Consider the following 13,571-nt stretch of genomic DNA (forward strand, 5'->3'; position numbering starts at 1 on the left):
TATAAATCTAGATTTATGCCTTGCACAGAGTCTGTAAGGGAAGTACAGCTTTGAACTAGGTAATATTTGTAGAGCAATATAGCATGGTACTTCTTAATTTGATTTTTAAAAAAATTTTAATAACACAATCTTTCTAGACACTTATTTGTCATATGAAGTTATCATTTTCTCTGCAGTTCTCAAACAGAAGGTTTATGTACAGAAACCCTTAGATCTGGGGGACACAATAATAGAAAAGTATTAAAAATGTTTTCTCAGTTGTCATAGGTAGAAAACTAGTAAGATTTTTCATATTTCATTCAGCGTATATAACAGCCCACCTTGTAATTTACCCAAATTCCAGCATTAATCATCTGATTTTGCCATTCAAAATGTGTGTACAATATTTTTCTATTTTAAATTAACTTCTTAACATAACTTTTTCTAATTTTAATTCAAGTCAACAAATGGTGAAAATGCCCTTAAGATAAATACCTTATTCATGTTGAGTAAAGGGAACATTTCTTGAATTTTTTCAGGTTCAATAATATACTGTTCTGTTGCATGCCAGCCAGTCCGAGTCATCTGATATTTAAATTCATCTACCCTCACAGGAGTTGTAGCAAGTCTGATACTACCTGGCTGATGGAATCCCACCACCTGTGATAATATTCCAATAAAAGTCCATAAATAAATCATTATTTGGCACTCAAACATGGTTCTTCTCCAGCACAATGAAAATTGAGCTATACAAGAAAAGAGATTTACTATGAGCAAAAGAAATAACCATATAAAAATTTTCATCTTATAAAAAGACAATTCATTCAGCAACTACTGCATTCACTAAGTGCCGCCTCTGTACCAGGCCCAGAGATGTCAAAGTGAACAAGAAAAGCAAAGCCCCTGCCTAGGTACAACTTACATTCCACAGTTGAAGAGAGACAGCTAAATGCATAATTGGAGTAACAGAGGATGAGTGTTAATGTACAGAGTGAAAGAAAATTATGTGAAAAAGAGAAAGATAAAGGATTTGTGGAGAGATTATGAAGAATCAAAATGTCGTGATGATGAGATTAGGTCTGAATTCAATTAAACATTCATTTGACATTTACTGAAGTCCTTTAGTTTGCCAAGCACTCGGGTAGGCCCTGGGTTACAGAGAGAAAAAATGCAGTCCTTGCCTTCAAGTTGCTCATAATCTGTAGGGAAAACCAACCAGTAACGCCACAAGTACGACAGAGATATTGTGAGAGGGGGTGTGCTCAACTGCTTTTAGAACCAAGAGATGGGCCCCGAGGTTGGCCCTACTGGGCAGGCAGGGACAGTCGAGAAAGGCTTCTCCAAGGGGCGACCCCTGAGGAAGGGTGGAGGGTGAATGCTGAAGATGGGGCCACAGGAAATGTAGTTTCAGGCAGAGGAAGCAGCAGAGAAAATAGAACACAGCACAGACAAAAAAAAAACAGTGATTTGAAAGAGCTCAGCACATTCCAGAATGTAATTGAGAATAGCTGAAGCACAGGAGCAGAGGCAAGAGAAAATGTTGGGACAGCAGGCAGAGGTCAGCGGATGAAGGTCATGCTCCTAAGGCCACACTAATCCATTGGCTTTACCCTGTAGACTGTGGGGAGCCATTTGATAGTTTTAGGCAAGGGAGACAGCATGAAACATTTGAGTAGATTTCAATCTTATGGTTGAAGCCTATGAATACCCTGTGCCTGCCACTTTATTTTGAGAGTACAAGTAAATTTGAGAACAGATAAAAATAAAAATTGGGGGGAGCTTTTAGTGAAGTACTTTTCAAAGCCGCGTGACAATCTGGCACACGCTGCTCTCAGATCCTTTGCAATCCAATCGACGAAAGGCTCCAATTTCTTAGTTTCTAGATATAGTAACTGGCTAAAGATATTTTTAAAAGTTCCTTTTTATTCTTTCTTCATTTAAAAAATAAAAAAGAGTTAATTACATGGATAACACACTTCAAGAAATTAAATTGATTTTCAAGCAAACGCTACAGGTTCTTTTCTATAAATTCGCATCATATTTCTCTACCACATTAAACACTGCACATGGCAGTGATGTCACTACACACATGGTGACTTGTCAGAATCCTTCAGAATATACATGTTTCTGAGAGATTGACCTAACAGATGGTTTTAAGTTAAATGCATTTACCTGCCCAGTTTCTTCTTCCAGTTTCTCATACAGTTTGATGCTATCATAATGGATTTTCTTCAAGTTTATTCCAGGATGAAAGTAAGTTGTTAAACCTGCCTTAAAAGCAAGGAGGAAAAGAAATACTAAAAAAGTTAACATTCTCAAAATGTTGATAGTTTATCTGTGAAGTGGTAATTTAATGCTGGCAAGAAACTGAGAAGCACCAGCCAATTCTTTGGGATGAGAACACATCAGCAGCAGTTTGAGCGCATCAGAGCATAAGGCTCATGATGGGTTATAAGAAGCAATTTGAACCACATAAGTAAAGTGAGAGCCAGCCAACGACCATACACAGTAAGTCCTTAAGAGTTACCAGGAAGGGTTGTTTAGAGATTCAGAAATGGGATGGTTTAGATGGAAAGTTTAGGAGTAGGCATTATTAAGAATAGTATAGGGGAATGGCATACAATGTGGCTCAAGCCAGCAAACCATGTGTGTGTTCCCTTAAGCGGAGGCGACTAGTGAAGGATTTTTTTTTAACCCCATCCCCACCTTTCACTTGAATAAAGCAGCCCTCCTGTCCCTTTCCTGAAATTGCAAAACTGAACAATTAGAAAATTCCTTCTAATCAGAGCCTGGTGTATAGGTGAACAGATTTTTGTCAAAGCTTAACCTGTTTGATAAGCACATAGGTGGTACTCCAGAAATATTTGTTGAATAAGTACTCTTTTCCTTGCTGCTAGGATAGTCAGAAGTAAGATATGGATTCCATTTTCTCAGTCAGGGATAAAAAGTATTTAATTTTTATACGTTTATGTATTGGCTTTTGCCTTTTATTCTGTGTTCAAAATCTAGGGTTTACATTAGTGTTTCCATTTAAATTATTTGAATGTAATATCTGCATGGTATCTACGATTAGTTTAAGTGTTAGTCTTGCGACATTAAATATAAAGAGGGCACAATGTTTTTCTCTTCTATGATTTCAACAAGAACATATTAAAGAGGAAGTCTGAAGAAGGAGAAAACATTGATCTTTTCCTTCAAGGCTTTATGGTCTGATTGAGGTCATGAAACTTTTATACATGAAACAGTGAAATCAAAGGCACAGGAGAGACACAGAAACTATGGTAACCAAGGGAAGAGAAGATGCTAGAAGGGCCACAAAAGTCTTCAATAGGAAGGGGTTTTAGCTTTGATTTGAAGAAAGAAAATGATTATAGTTGTTGAAGAAGATAAAGGAGGGAAGATGAAACAGGGATGTAATCATTAAGAATTATAACCCTTTGAATAAATTAAGAATTTATGAATCCTTGTTGATACAAATAAGTAAATCAATAGGGGAAAAGAGAAAGTTCCTCTTTATACTAGACTGACAATAAGTATGAAAAGAATAATAAAGTTGAAAAATCATCAATGGATACTAAATAAAGGAGAGCATAATGGGTGCTAACTAGTGCAACTTTCTTTCCCTTTCTCTTTAATAATCCTTTCCCTCTTTCAGGAGCTTCGACTGCCTCAAAAAGTCCAGTGACTGATCTCAACCCATCCTATATCCCAGTGGCTATAAATCTTTTTTCCTTACACTTATATACCCCATGAACATTTTTGAGCATAACTACTAAATATGTGTATTTCTTTCTTTACACATGATATGTAAATATTAATAGAGATCATAAACACACAAAAACAAACTGGAATTAGTGAAATATTTAACCTAATTTCCCCTTCCTCCATCCCAGTCAACACCTATACAAAGGTTTCTGTTGACATTTGACTGTCATTTCTCATGTTCTCTTGTCCATCCGTTGTTGTTACAAACTAATTGGACTAGGTATTGCTTTTTTTTTTATTTGTATTTTAAATAAATGGTGACAAAGCCCACTGAAACTCCTCATTCGGAAAAATGTTAAGTGGGTTAAAAAATTTATTTCTCACATATATGAGTTTTTCTAAGTGATACATATCATTTTGGCAGAAAATCTAATAAATAATACCACCATTTAGAAACATCTGTTTTCAAAATGCTCTCTTCCCAACAGGATCATTTTGGAAAAGGCAGTTATTTCTTACCTTTTGAAAGCATCAATTTTACTCTGAAGAGATAGACTGCATATTTTTTTTAATATATAATCTGCTATGTAGAAATGACTGACATCCATTTGCATCACTACAAAGGTCAGCAAATGTGGAACACTTGTCTTTTTGTAAAAGAAAAACTTATCTTTAAGTTTCAAAACTCTTTTAACTATTGCTGGGAGACAACCAAAAAATCTCTGTGTAGTATAACACTCTCAAGTTCACCCCCTCGCCCTTTCATTACAAATTATATTGTTTGAAGCCCAGTTTCTATAAAACTAATCACAATGATGACATCCTATAACATGTAATCTGCACTATGTCATGATACACAGAAGACAAAAGAAAGAATAAGGATACTCTCCCCATGGACTGCCAACCTCCCCCTTAGTCAACCTTGAAATCATACACAATATGTCACCTACATCAAATTCAAGGGCCATTTATAAATATTAGTAAAGCTTAATTTCTTTCTTATATTCGTAGATAAAAACAAATTGAAAGTTTTAATGTCATCTTCCTACCCCCAAATGGATTCCCTTGCATCTTTAGTCCTCAGCTCTCCAAAACATCCGCCTTGGCACCATCCCCAGGGGCAGCCTCTCCTGGAGACCTCGTGCTCCAAAACTGCTTCTCACTCCAACCTCTCTCCTTTCCCTCCACCAGACATGAAATGCTCTATATTGTTAGGAATATCATGAGCTGTCAAAGCAGTCTTGTTAAAATATATCAAAACCTCAGGATTTATGGATTTGTGATTCTATTTCGAATATTCACTTTTTGGGCTGTGCCTTCCTCCTCAAGCATTTGATTTCTGCACTCTCCAGACGCTTTTGTCATTGAGCACATGCTATATTTCAGTGAGACTGCCTTTATTTTTGTAGTCTGCCCCCTTCTTTAATCTGGCTCCCCAACCTTCCATATTCTCCTATCTACTCCACAAATTTCTCTGTGTTAAAAATTCCTAATATATGGGATTTCTTCATGCTGCTTCTCACAGGAGGCCCCTTTGACTTGTACAAAAAAGAAAAGAAAAGAAAAAAAAAAGCCTAGAATCAGCTTCCTAGGACAACTCTCTCTTCTTTTAATTTATTCCAAGGAGGCCAAAGACCTTTAGCTCCTGATGCCTTATTCCATCTTGACCTCATACTGCATGAATCCTCATTTGTAAACTATAGCATAATACCTTGTCTACAAGGCAAAATAATGCCTTTTTCCATTCACTTTGGTATCTCCTGCTTAAAGAAAATGATTTTGCATTGTTGACTTTTAACAAGAAGCTATCACCTTAAAAACTCTGCTTACTTTTCTTAAAAGAACTTAGGTTTAGGGTATGTTGCTTTTTATTTATGGGACATGGAAGAAATAAACCCAGGGAATCTTACAACCTATTCTAAAATGCAGACCACATTCAATCAGTACATAAATGAGTAAATAAGTAATTCAAACATTAAAGTGTATGCCCTTCCTTAACACTCCAGAAGTGGTGAGAGGGTGGAAGCCCTCCCTCACAGGATGTTTTCACTTGCCTAAATTTCTCTCCACCTAAATGCTCTTGCCTGGATAGCCTCACCGCCCTCTTGCGCACTGCTTCTGGGTCCCTGCTCACATGTCACCTCTTTGAAGTAGCCTCCCTAACTTCTCCTCTTTCCCCATCATTCTGCATCCTTTACCCTATTTTACTTCATGGTGCTGATTACTCTGTAGCACTGTTGTGTGTTTTCTGTCTACTCCACTAGAATGTGAGCTCCACAAGGGCAAGGACTTTGATGGGGCTGAGCAGCACTCTTCCCCAGATTCAGCCAGAGGCAGGCAATCATTCTCGTGCAAGACTTCCCCACCCCATCTTTGAGCAAGTGCTGAATATCCAAAAGCCCCTTGAAAGTAGCGTTCCCTCTTCTCAGTAGAGGAAAGCTAATGACGAAAAGGCATGATGCACAGTGGCAAATATTGCCCAAATCCTCCTCCAAAAGAAAATTGCATCAACAGTCATAAAAACTTCCTCTCCTATCCTTAGCTGGCTTCAGAAATAATTGGTTTGGCAATATGAGAGCAGCGTCAATCACCTCATTTACCTGAGCAGCGTTCTAGTTAAGCGCAATTACAGGACAGCACTGGAACCATTATAATATGTACCATTAACTATGCAAGCTTGACTTGGTCTTGTGTTTTATTTAACACAAAAGCTGTGGCATACATTTGTAGTCCTCATATTTAAGTCCTCATGAGGCCAGGCTATTATCTCACTGCACAAAATTAAAATCATAAATAAATAAAAGGACCACCAAATGTAGGCAACAGGAATATAGGTAAATGTCTTGGGCCCGTATTCAGGATCACCCAGCAAATATCCTTTGATACAAAAGCTAGCAGTTATTTTTAAACACTTACCATGTGTTTAATAACTTTACACATATTAACTCGATCTTCATCGCAACCCTATTAGGTTGATATTATTAATATTCCCATTAAGGCATCAGAAAATGGAAACTTAGGTAACTTGCTAGAAGTCATATGGGTAGAAAACGGCAAAGCCAGGGTTTGAATCCAGAAGCCATTTGTTCAAGATAAGGACATCATAAATATTAATCCCTGCCTGGAAGTACACCAGTTAAACTGCAACTGTACTTCCAGCTCTACGGAAAGGGAACTTGCTCTAAAGAGCTGGCAGCAGGGAGTTGTGAATGGGAAGGAAATGGACCACACTCGTGCACAATTCCATGCATAGGACAGTTTGGGGTGCTTTTCTTACTGCGTGCCAGGTCGATCCAGCTGTGAGCTCCGATTTCTCCAGCAGGACCACATCTTTCATCCCTGCCTTAGCCAAGTGATAGGCCAGACTCACGCCAACACAGCCACCTCCAATTATCACTGTTTCTGCTCTGTCCTTCCATTTTGTTTCTGCAGATAAAGGTGGTTTTTCCTCTCTGGAAGAAAATTTTTGAAAAATAATAACTTTACTTGGTAACCACAGTTTTGGTCTGACTAATGTGCTTCCCTTTACTCATTTCTCCATACTCACTACCTTGGGACTGTGAGATTTGCATGGTGCTGATTTCATATTATAATTTGGACCATCTAAACCCTGACTTAGGTAACCTGGTTAGGGGAGGGGGAAGGGACATTTGAGCCCCATTCCATATAATGATTCTGGTCCACTGTAACTAATATAGCTAAAGAAATGAACAAGTGGCTTCTTTTTTTTTTTCAAAGAACCTAGAGAATAATTTTTCCTACCTAAAGAACACATATATAATCATTTTGTTCCATAAAAAAGCCATAATCACGAGTTTAGCGCCTATAAATCTTGGATCACCACCTCCCACCAATGCACTCCAGGCTGAAGAGAGGCAGACAAAATAATCTTCCTCACTTGCCTTCCTCTAATTGTGTACCTGCTTCTCTAATTGTAATTATTAATATTACTCAGTGGCTAATATGATTATTTGCATGACTATCTTCCTACCTAGACTATGACCTTCTTAAAGGCGGGGACAATGTGTCAATGTGTTATTCATGACTGATCCCCGGCCCTTGTGCAGTGCCCATCTCTGGTATGCGTGTTGAATGAATACATTTGATCATTGCCACGGCTTACTCTCAAGCCTCTATTGACCATATTTTGCTACATAAATCCCGCAAAGAATGCAATTGTAGTAGAGGCAGTGCTCATTAGTGGGGGGTTGTTAATTATTACCACAGGTTATATTTTTGATACATACATTTCATTCATCCATTCTTCCCTTATTCATCAAGTATTTCCTAACTATTTTCTTTCATGAACAGGGCGCTATACTACAGAGCAATGAGTAGCCAAAACAAACATTACTCTCCGAAGCTTACAACATAGTAGGGGGGAGAGCAAGCAGTCAGATAAGAACGCAAATGTGGAGATTACAACAATAAAAGTTGCCATGGAGGAGGAATAAAGGATTCCATAAGAGTATATATGCAGAAAGATGGCTTATTTGAGGTCTGAAGGATGAGAAAGAAAGAAACAGGTAAGGTGAGAAAGGAAGATTATTCCAGGCTATGGGGGCAGTTCTGTGTCAGGAAAACACTGGGAGAATCCAGGGCACCAAAAGGCCACAGAGGCTGCGGTGTGGAGCTGAGGTCCAAGGGAGCCCTGGTCTCTCTTTTGGTCTAGTGGCTCATTGCTCTATGTTGAGCACCTAAAACAATAGGTACTCAATGAATGCTGTTGAATATATTAATGAATAATAGGCTTTTTATTACCCAATTCTTACTATTTTCTTCTTTCCTAGTTACAGATCCTTTTTTTACATTAACTTCCAACTTAGAGATTTCACAATATGAATTACTAAGAATTCTGGGCAGATGCCTCATATTATACTTGATAACACAAGAGTCTAAAAATTGTAATTCTGAGGATGAGTTTTAAACTGAAAAAAAAGACCAGATAGAAAATTTCCTTAGGATTGATATAATGATAATCATTATACCATCCGTTTTATTACCTTTATCTGGAAGGAGGTAATATATTTATCTGATGAATATAACATTGCTAAAGAGTCTTGATATCTAAATTCTAATCTGCCTTCAACATTTTTCTAGACTAGAGACTAAAATTTTTCTTTATTGGTTTAACTGATTTGGGGAGTAACATTCTATTTTTATATACTTTCAGAAGAGTTGCAAGAATTGTACAATGAACTCTTAGAATACTTAGAAGGGAAATGATATATGCAATTTACTCTCAAATATTTCAGAATACACATACACACACTTATATATAGTTTATATACAGTCATGCACCGCATAATGGCATTTAAGTCAACAACAGACCACATATGTGACGGTGGTCCCATAAGATCATAATGGCTATACCATATAGCCTAGGTGTATAGTAGTCTATACTATCTAGGTTTGTGTAAGAAAATGTTTGCACAACAATGAAATCTCCTAATGATGCATTTCTCAGAACATATCCCTGTTGTGAAGTGATGCATGACTATGTATACACATCCAGGCTATGTGGTCTACACTACAAACCTGCAGAGCCAGTTACTGTGCATAATCATATAGATGGCTGTAATACAATGGTAAGTATTTGTGTATCTAAACATATCTAAACCTAGAAAAGGTATAGTCAAAATGTGGTAGAAAAAATGGTACCCCTGTACAGGGTACTTACTATGAATGGAGCTTGCAGGACTTGAAGTTGCTCTGGGTGAGTCAATGAGTGAGTGGTGAGTGAATGTGAAGGCCTAGCACATTACTGTACACTTTAAAACACTGCATACTTAGGCTATAATATCAATAAATTTATTTTTAAAATTCTTCAATAATAAATTAACCTTAGGTTACTGTAACATTTTACTTTATAAACTTTTGAATGTCTTTTAACTCTGTGACTCTTTTATAACAACACTTAGCTTAAAACACAAACACACACTGGCTGGGCACAGTGGCTCACGCCTGTAATCCTAGGACTCTGGGAGGCCGAGGTGGGTGGATCGTTTGAGCTCAGGAGTTCAAGAACAGCCTGAGCAAGAGCAAGACCCCCATCTCTACTAAAAAAATAGAAAGAAATTATTTGGACAACTAAAAAATATATAGAAAAAATTAGCAGGGCATGGTGGCGCATGCCTGTAGTCCCAGCCACGTGGGAGGCTGAGGCAGAAGGATTGCTTGAGCCCAGGAGTTTTAGGTTGCTGTGAGCTAGCCTGATGCCATGGCACTCTAGGCTGGGCAACAGAACAAGACTCTGTCTCAAAAAAAAAAAAAAGAAGAAAGAAAGAAAAGAAAAAAACAGGCAATAGGAATTTTTCAGTTCCATTATAATCTTATGGGACCACTGTTATATATGCGGTCTGCCATTGGTCAAAACTTCATTATGCAGTGCATGACTGTACATATATGTATAATATGTGTATTATATATGTGTACAATTTTTAGAGTAAATTGCAGCTATCAAACCCATTTACTTCTAAATATTAATATTCCTGTGCTATTTCCTGAGAAAAAAGACATTCTCTTATATAACTACATCATAGTTATCAAAATCAGGAAATTTAACATCAATACAATACTATTGATTATCTAATCTATAATCCATATTAAAGTGTAATCAATTATCCCAATAATGTACTCATAGCTACTTTTTCCAGGCAAGGATCAAATCCAGAGTCCTGTCTCTTTAGTCCCATTTAATTTAGAACAGTTTCTCAGACTTCCTTTGTGTTTCATGGCCTTGACATTTTTAAGAATACTAGCCAGTTCACTTTACAGCAGCATAACCCCAACATTTTTGGCACCAGGATCCCGTTTTATGGAAGACAGTTTTCCACAGACGGTCGGGGCGGGTGAAGGACTGAGCTCAGGCAGTGATGCGAGCGACGGGTAGGGGAGCGGCTGTAAATACGGATGAAGCTTCCCTCGCTTGCCACCGCCCCCGCTCCTGCTGTGCATGCCCCTCTTCCTAAATTTCATGGAAGACAATTTTTCCAAGGACGGGGGTGGGAAGGAGAACGGCGGAGCTGGGGGGCCCATCCCAACAGTCCGCAGACTGGTACCAGTCTGTGGACCGGAGTTTGGGGACCGCAGCCGTATCGGACCTGTTTTCCTCTGAGTTTGTCTGGTGTTTCCTCAGATGAGATTTAGGTTATGCAGTTTTGGCAAAAATATCATAGAAGTGATGCTGTGTCCTTCCCAGTGCATGTGATCAGGAAGCATCTAATGTTGGTTTGACCCAATATTGGTGTTATGTCTGATAACTTGCTTAAGGTAGTGTCTGTCAGATTTATCCTATAAAGTTACTATTCTCTCTTTTGTATAAGTAATAATGTAGAGTGTTACTTTGAGGCCATGTAAATATCCTGTTCCTCATTAAACTTTTCCTGAGTGGTTTTAGTATCTATTGTGTATTTCCTAATTCCATCATTCCTATTGTATTTATCAGTTGGCATTCTACTGTAGGGTTTTCCTTTCACTTCTGTTTGTTTGTTGTTTATATTAATATGAATTTATGGACATTTATTGTATTCAGTGGGTTACAATCCATTACTATTCATCATTTATTTTAATGCCAAATTGTCTCAGATTTGGCCAGCAGGAGGTTCTTTATGTTGACTCCTGCATCCTTTTCGCATGGCCACATGATTCTTGGAGTACTTCCTTATTTCCTGGTGCCACAATATGTTCTAGTACTTTTGTTTAAATGGTTTTTAAATGACTTTTATCATCTCTTTGTGTGCCATGTAAGAAAAAAATAATGCACATATGACTCGACTACTTTGCATAGAAATCCAATTTTAAATGGCCCGGGCACATCTTGTACTTTAGTTGAAACCATTATAGTGGTAACAAACAATAATAATTTTAAAGCTTTTTTGGTGTGTTCAAAAGAAAGCAGATGATTTCTTTTAGGAAAATGGTCAAGTTAAAAAAAAAATCGGGAAACCTGGGTTTGAGTCCTCAGTCCAACTGAATAGCTATTTTAGGGAAATTTAGACAAGCATCTTAAAATTTCCTCCTCTACAAAATGGGGCTGTGAAGATTCCATTTGATAATATAAAATAAAGCATTATAAAATGTATAATATTCCTTCTGCCTAGCATGCCATAATGGGTTCCAGACTGGGTATAGTGTTTTTGATTATGAGAATAACTATCTTAAATTCCTTTTGGATATAGTCAGGGATAGTCATAAATATATTTGAAATAAAGTAAAATAGGAACTGTGCTAAAAACCCAGGTCACCTATCTTCTATATTAGAAATGGAAATTTTTTAATTGTCTGTGTGCTTGTCCAAGTGCTTCCTAAAATAAAAAATCCTTTTGATAGTTTGGAATTGGGTACATAAAGAACATAAAGAAATAAAATAATTTGAATTTTGATTTGCTCAATATAGAACTACACATTGCAAAAGGAATCTAGCAAAACATATACATTTGGATAGTCCTGAAATTTTATTTGTCTTATCAGTTTTAAACAGATCAATTTGTTTGTTAAATTTCTATTTCATTTTGCATTGGATAAAAAGTATCTTTATTATTATAAATATTTTTGTGATGCTTTACAGTTTACAAAGCACTTTCACATGCATTCTTTTATTTCATATTCACAGCTCTGCCTGTGAGTTAGGCAGAGCAAATATTCATATCTCCACTTTACAGATGAGGAAACTGAAGTTCTGAAGTATAAGGCCACATTCTACGTAACTGATGGAGCAGGAACTGTGACTTGGCAGCTACTTTTCCCAGCACCAGGGACAAGCCTAGCACATCACAGACACTGAGTAAATACTTGTTGAATGAAAGAATGGATGGATGTAACTCAAAAGCAGGTCTCTGATCGCAGAATTTCAGATCGTAGGGTGTAAAGTAAAAGTTGAGTCAACTTGTAATAATGTTGAGTGATGCTAGTAAAGAGAAGCCTTACCTTACAGCCCAGAATAATCTATAAACATAAGGAAATCAAAAGGAAATGCCATTTTCACCTATAAGATTTTGCAAAAATCAAAAAAACAAAAAAACAAAAAAACCCTGCTACTCTAGGAACCAGGAAAGATGTGGGAAATAGACACACTGGTGGGGGCATGCAGATTTGTCACCCATTTGGAGAATGTGTTGCTGTCTTTCAATCTTCCAAATGCACATAACCATTGCCCTTTTAAAAATTGATTCTGCAGACAGACTCCCCTATGTACCCAAAGACATATACATAATAATTTTCACATGCACATAATTTGCAGTAATAAACTAGAAACAATTTAAATGTTAATGAATAGATTGCTTATAGTGCAGGATATTGGCAAGATGGAAAACTATGCAGCCTTTAAAAAGAATAAGGCAAATCAATATGTGCAGATATAGAACAATCTCCAAGACATATTGATAACTGTAAAAACCAAGGTTTACATAAGCCAGGGTACAACGCATATTCACCTGCGTTTGCCTACACACAGACCGTGTCTGGATACAGAAGACACTAGTAACAGTTGTTGACTGGGCAAGGGGTTGGGGACAGGAGAAACTTTATGAGAAGAATCTTTCGATACTGTTTCACTTTATAACTAATAGATAATTCAAGAAGAAATTCCAAGGCCCCTTTCTCCTCACCCCAGAGACTGCCTCAGCCGCTCGCTCCCACCCCCGCAGCCGCCGGCCCCTCGGCGCTGGCCCGGTCCCCACTCACCCTTCCCGGCCGCAGACGGAGAGCGGGCAGCCCCGCAGCGCGAGGTCCCGCAGGCGCTGCGCAGCCGGGCGGAGCATGGCGAGGCCGAGGCCGAGGGGAGGCCGAGGGCGCAGGCACCTGCTCCGAGGCCCGCGGACAGCCTGCGGCGCGAGGGGAGCGGGGCGCGGCGGCGGGGCCGGCGGGCGGCGGGGGCGGCGGGCGGC

General features: G+C 38.2%; 1 protein-coding gene across 1 annotated transcript in view; it reads right to left on the reverse strand.

The window, feature by feature from the left end:
* DMGDH (dimethylglycine dehydrogenase) overlaps nucleotides 1-13,497 on the reverse strand; it is a 59,284-nt gene extending 45,787 nt beyond the window's left edge. The window contains exons 1-4 of the mRNA XM_045566182.1: nucleotides 13,369-13,497; nucleotides 6,962-7,136; nucleotides 2,152-2,250; nucleotides 475-639 (exon numbers count right to left, since the gene is read on the reverse strand). Coding sequence (XP_045422138.1) covers nucleotides 475-639; nucleotides 2,152-2,250; nucleotides 6,962-7,136; nucleotides 13,369-13,445 — 516 coding nt within the window. The 5' untranslated portion in view covers nucleotides 13,446-13,497. The remainder of the gene's footprint in view (nucleotides 1-474; nucleotides 640-2,151; nucleotides 2,251-6,961; nucleotides 7,137-13,368) is intronic.
* Nucleotides 13,498-13,571: the final 74 nt, after the last annotated feature.

Source organism: Lemur catta, chromosome 12, assembly GCF_020740605.2.
Source record: "Lemur catta isolate mLemCat1 chromosome 12, mLemCat1.pri, whole genome shotgun sequence".
Classification (NCBI taxonomy): Eukaryota; Metazoa; Chordata; class Mammalia; order Primates; family Lemuridae; genus Lemur; species Lemur catta.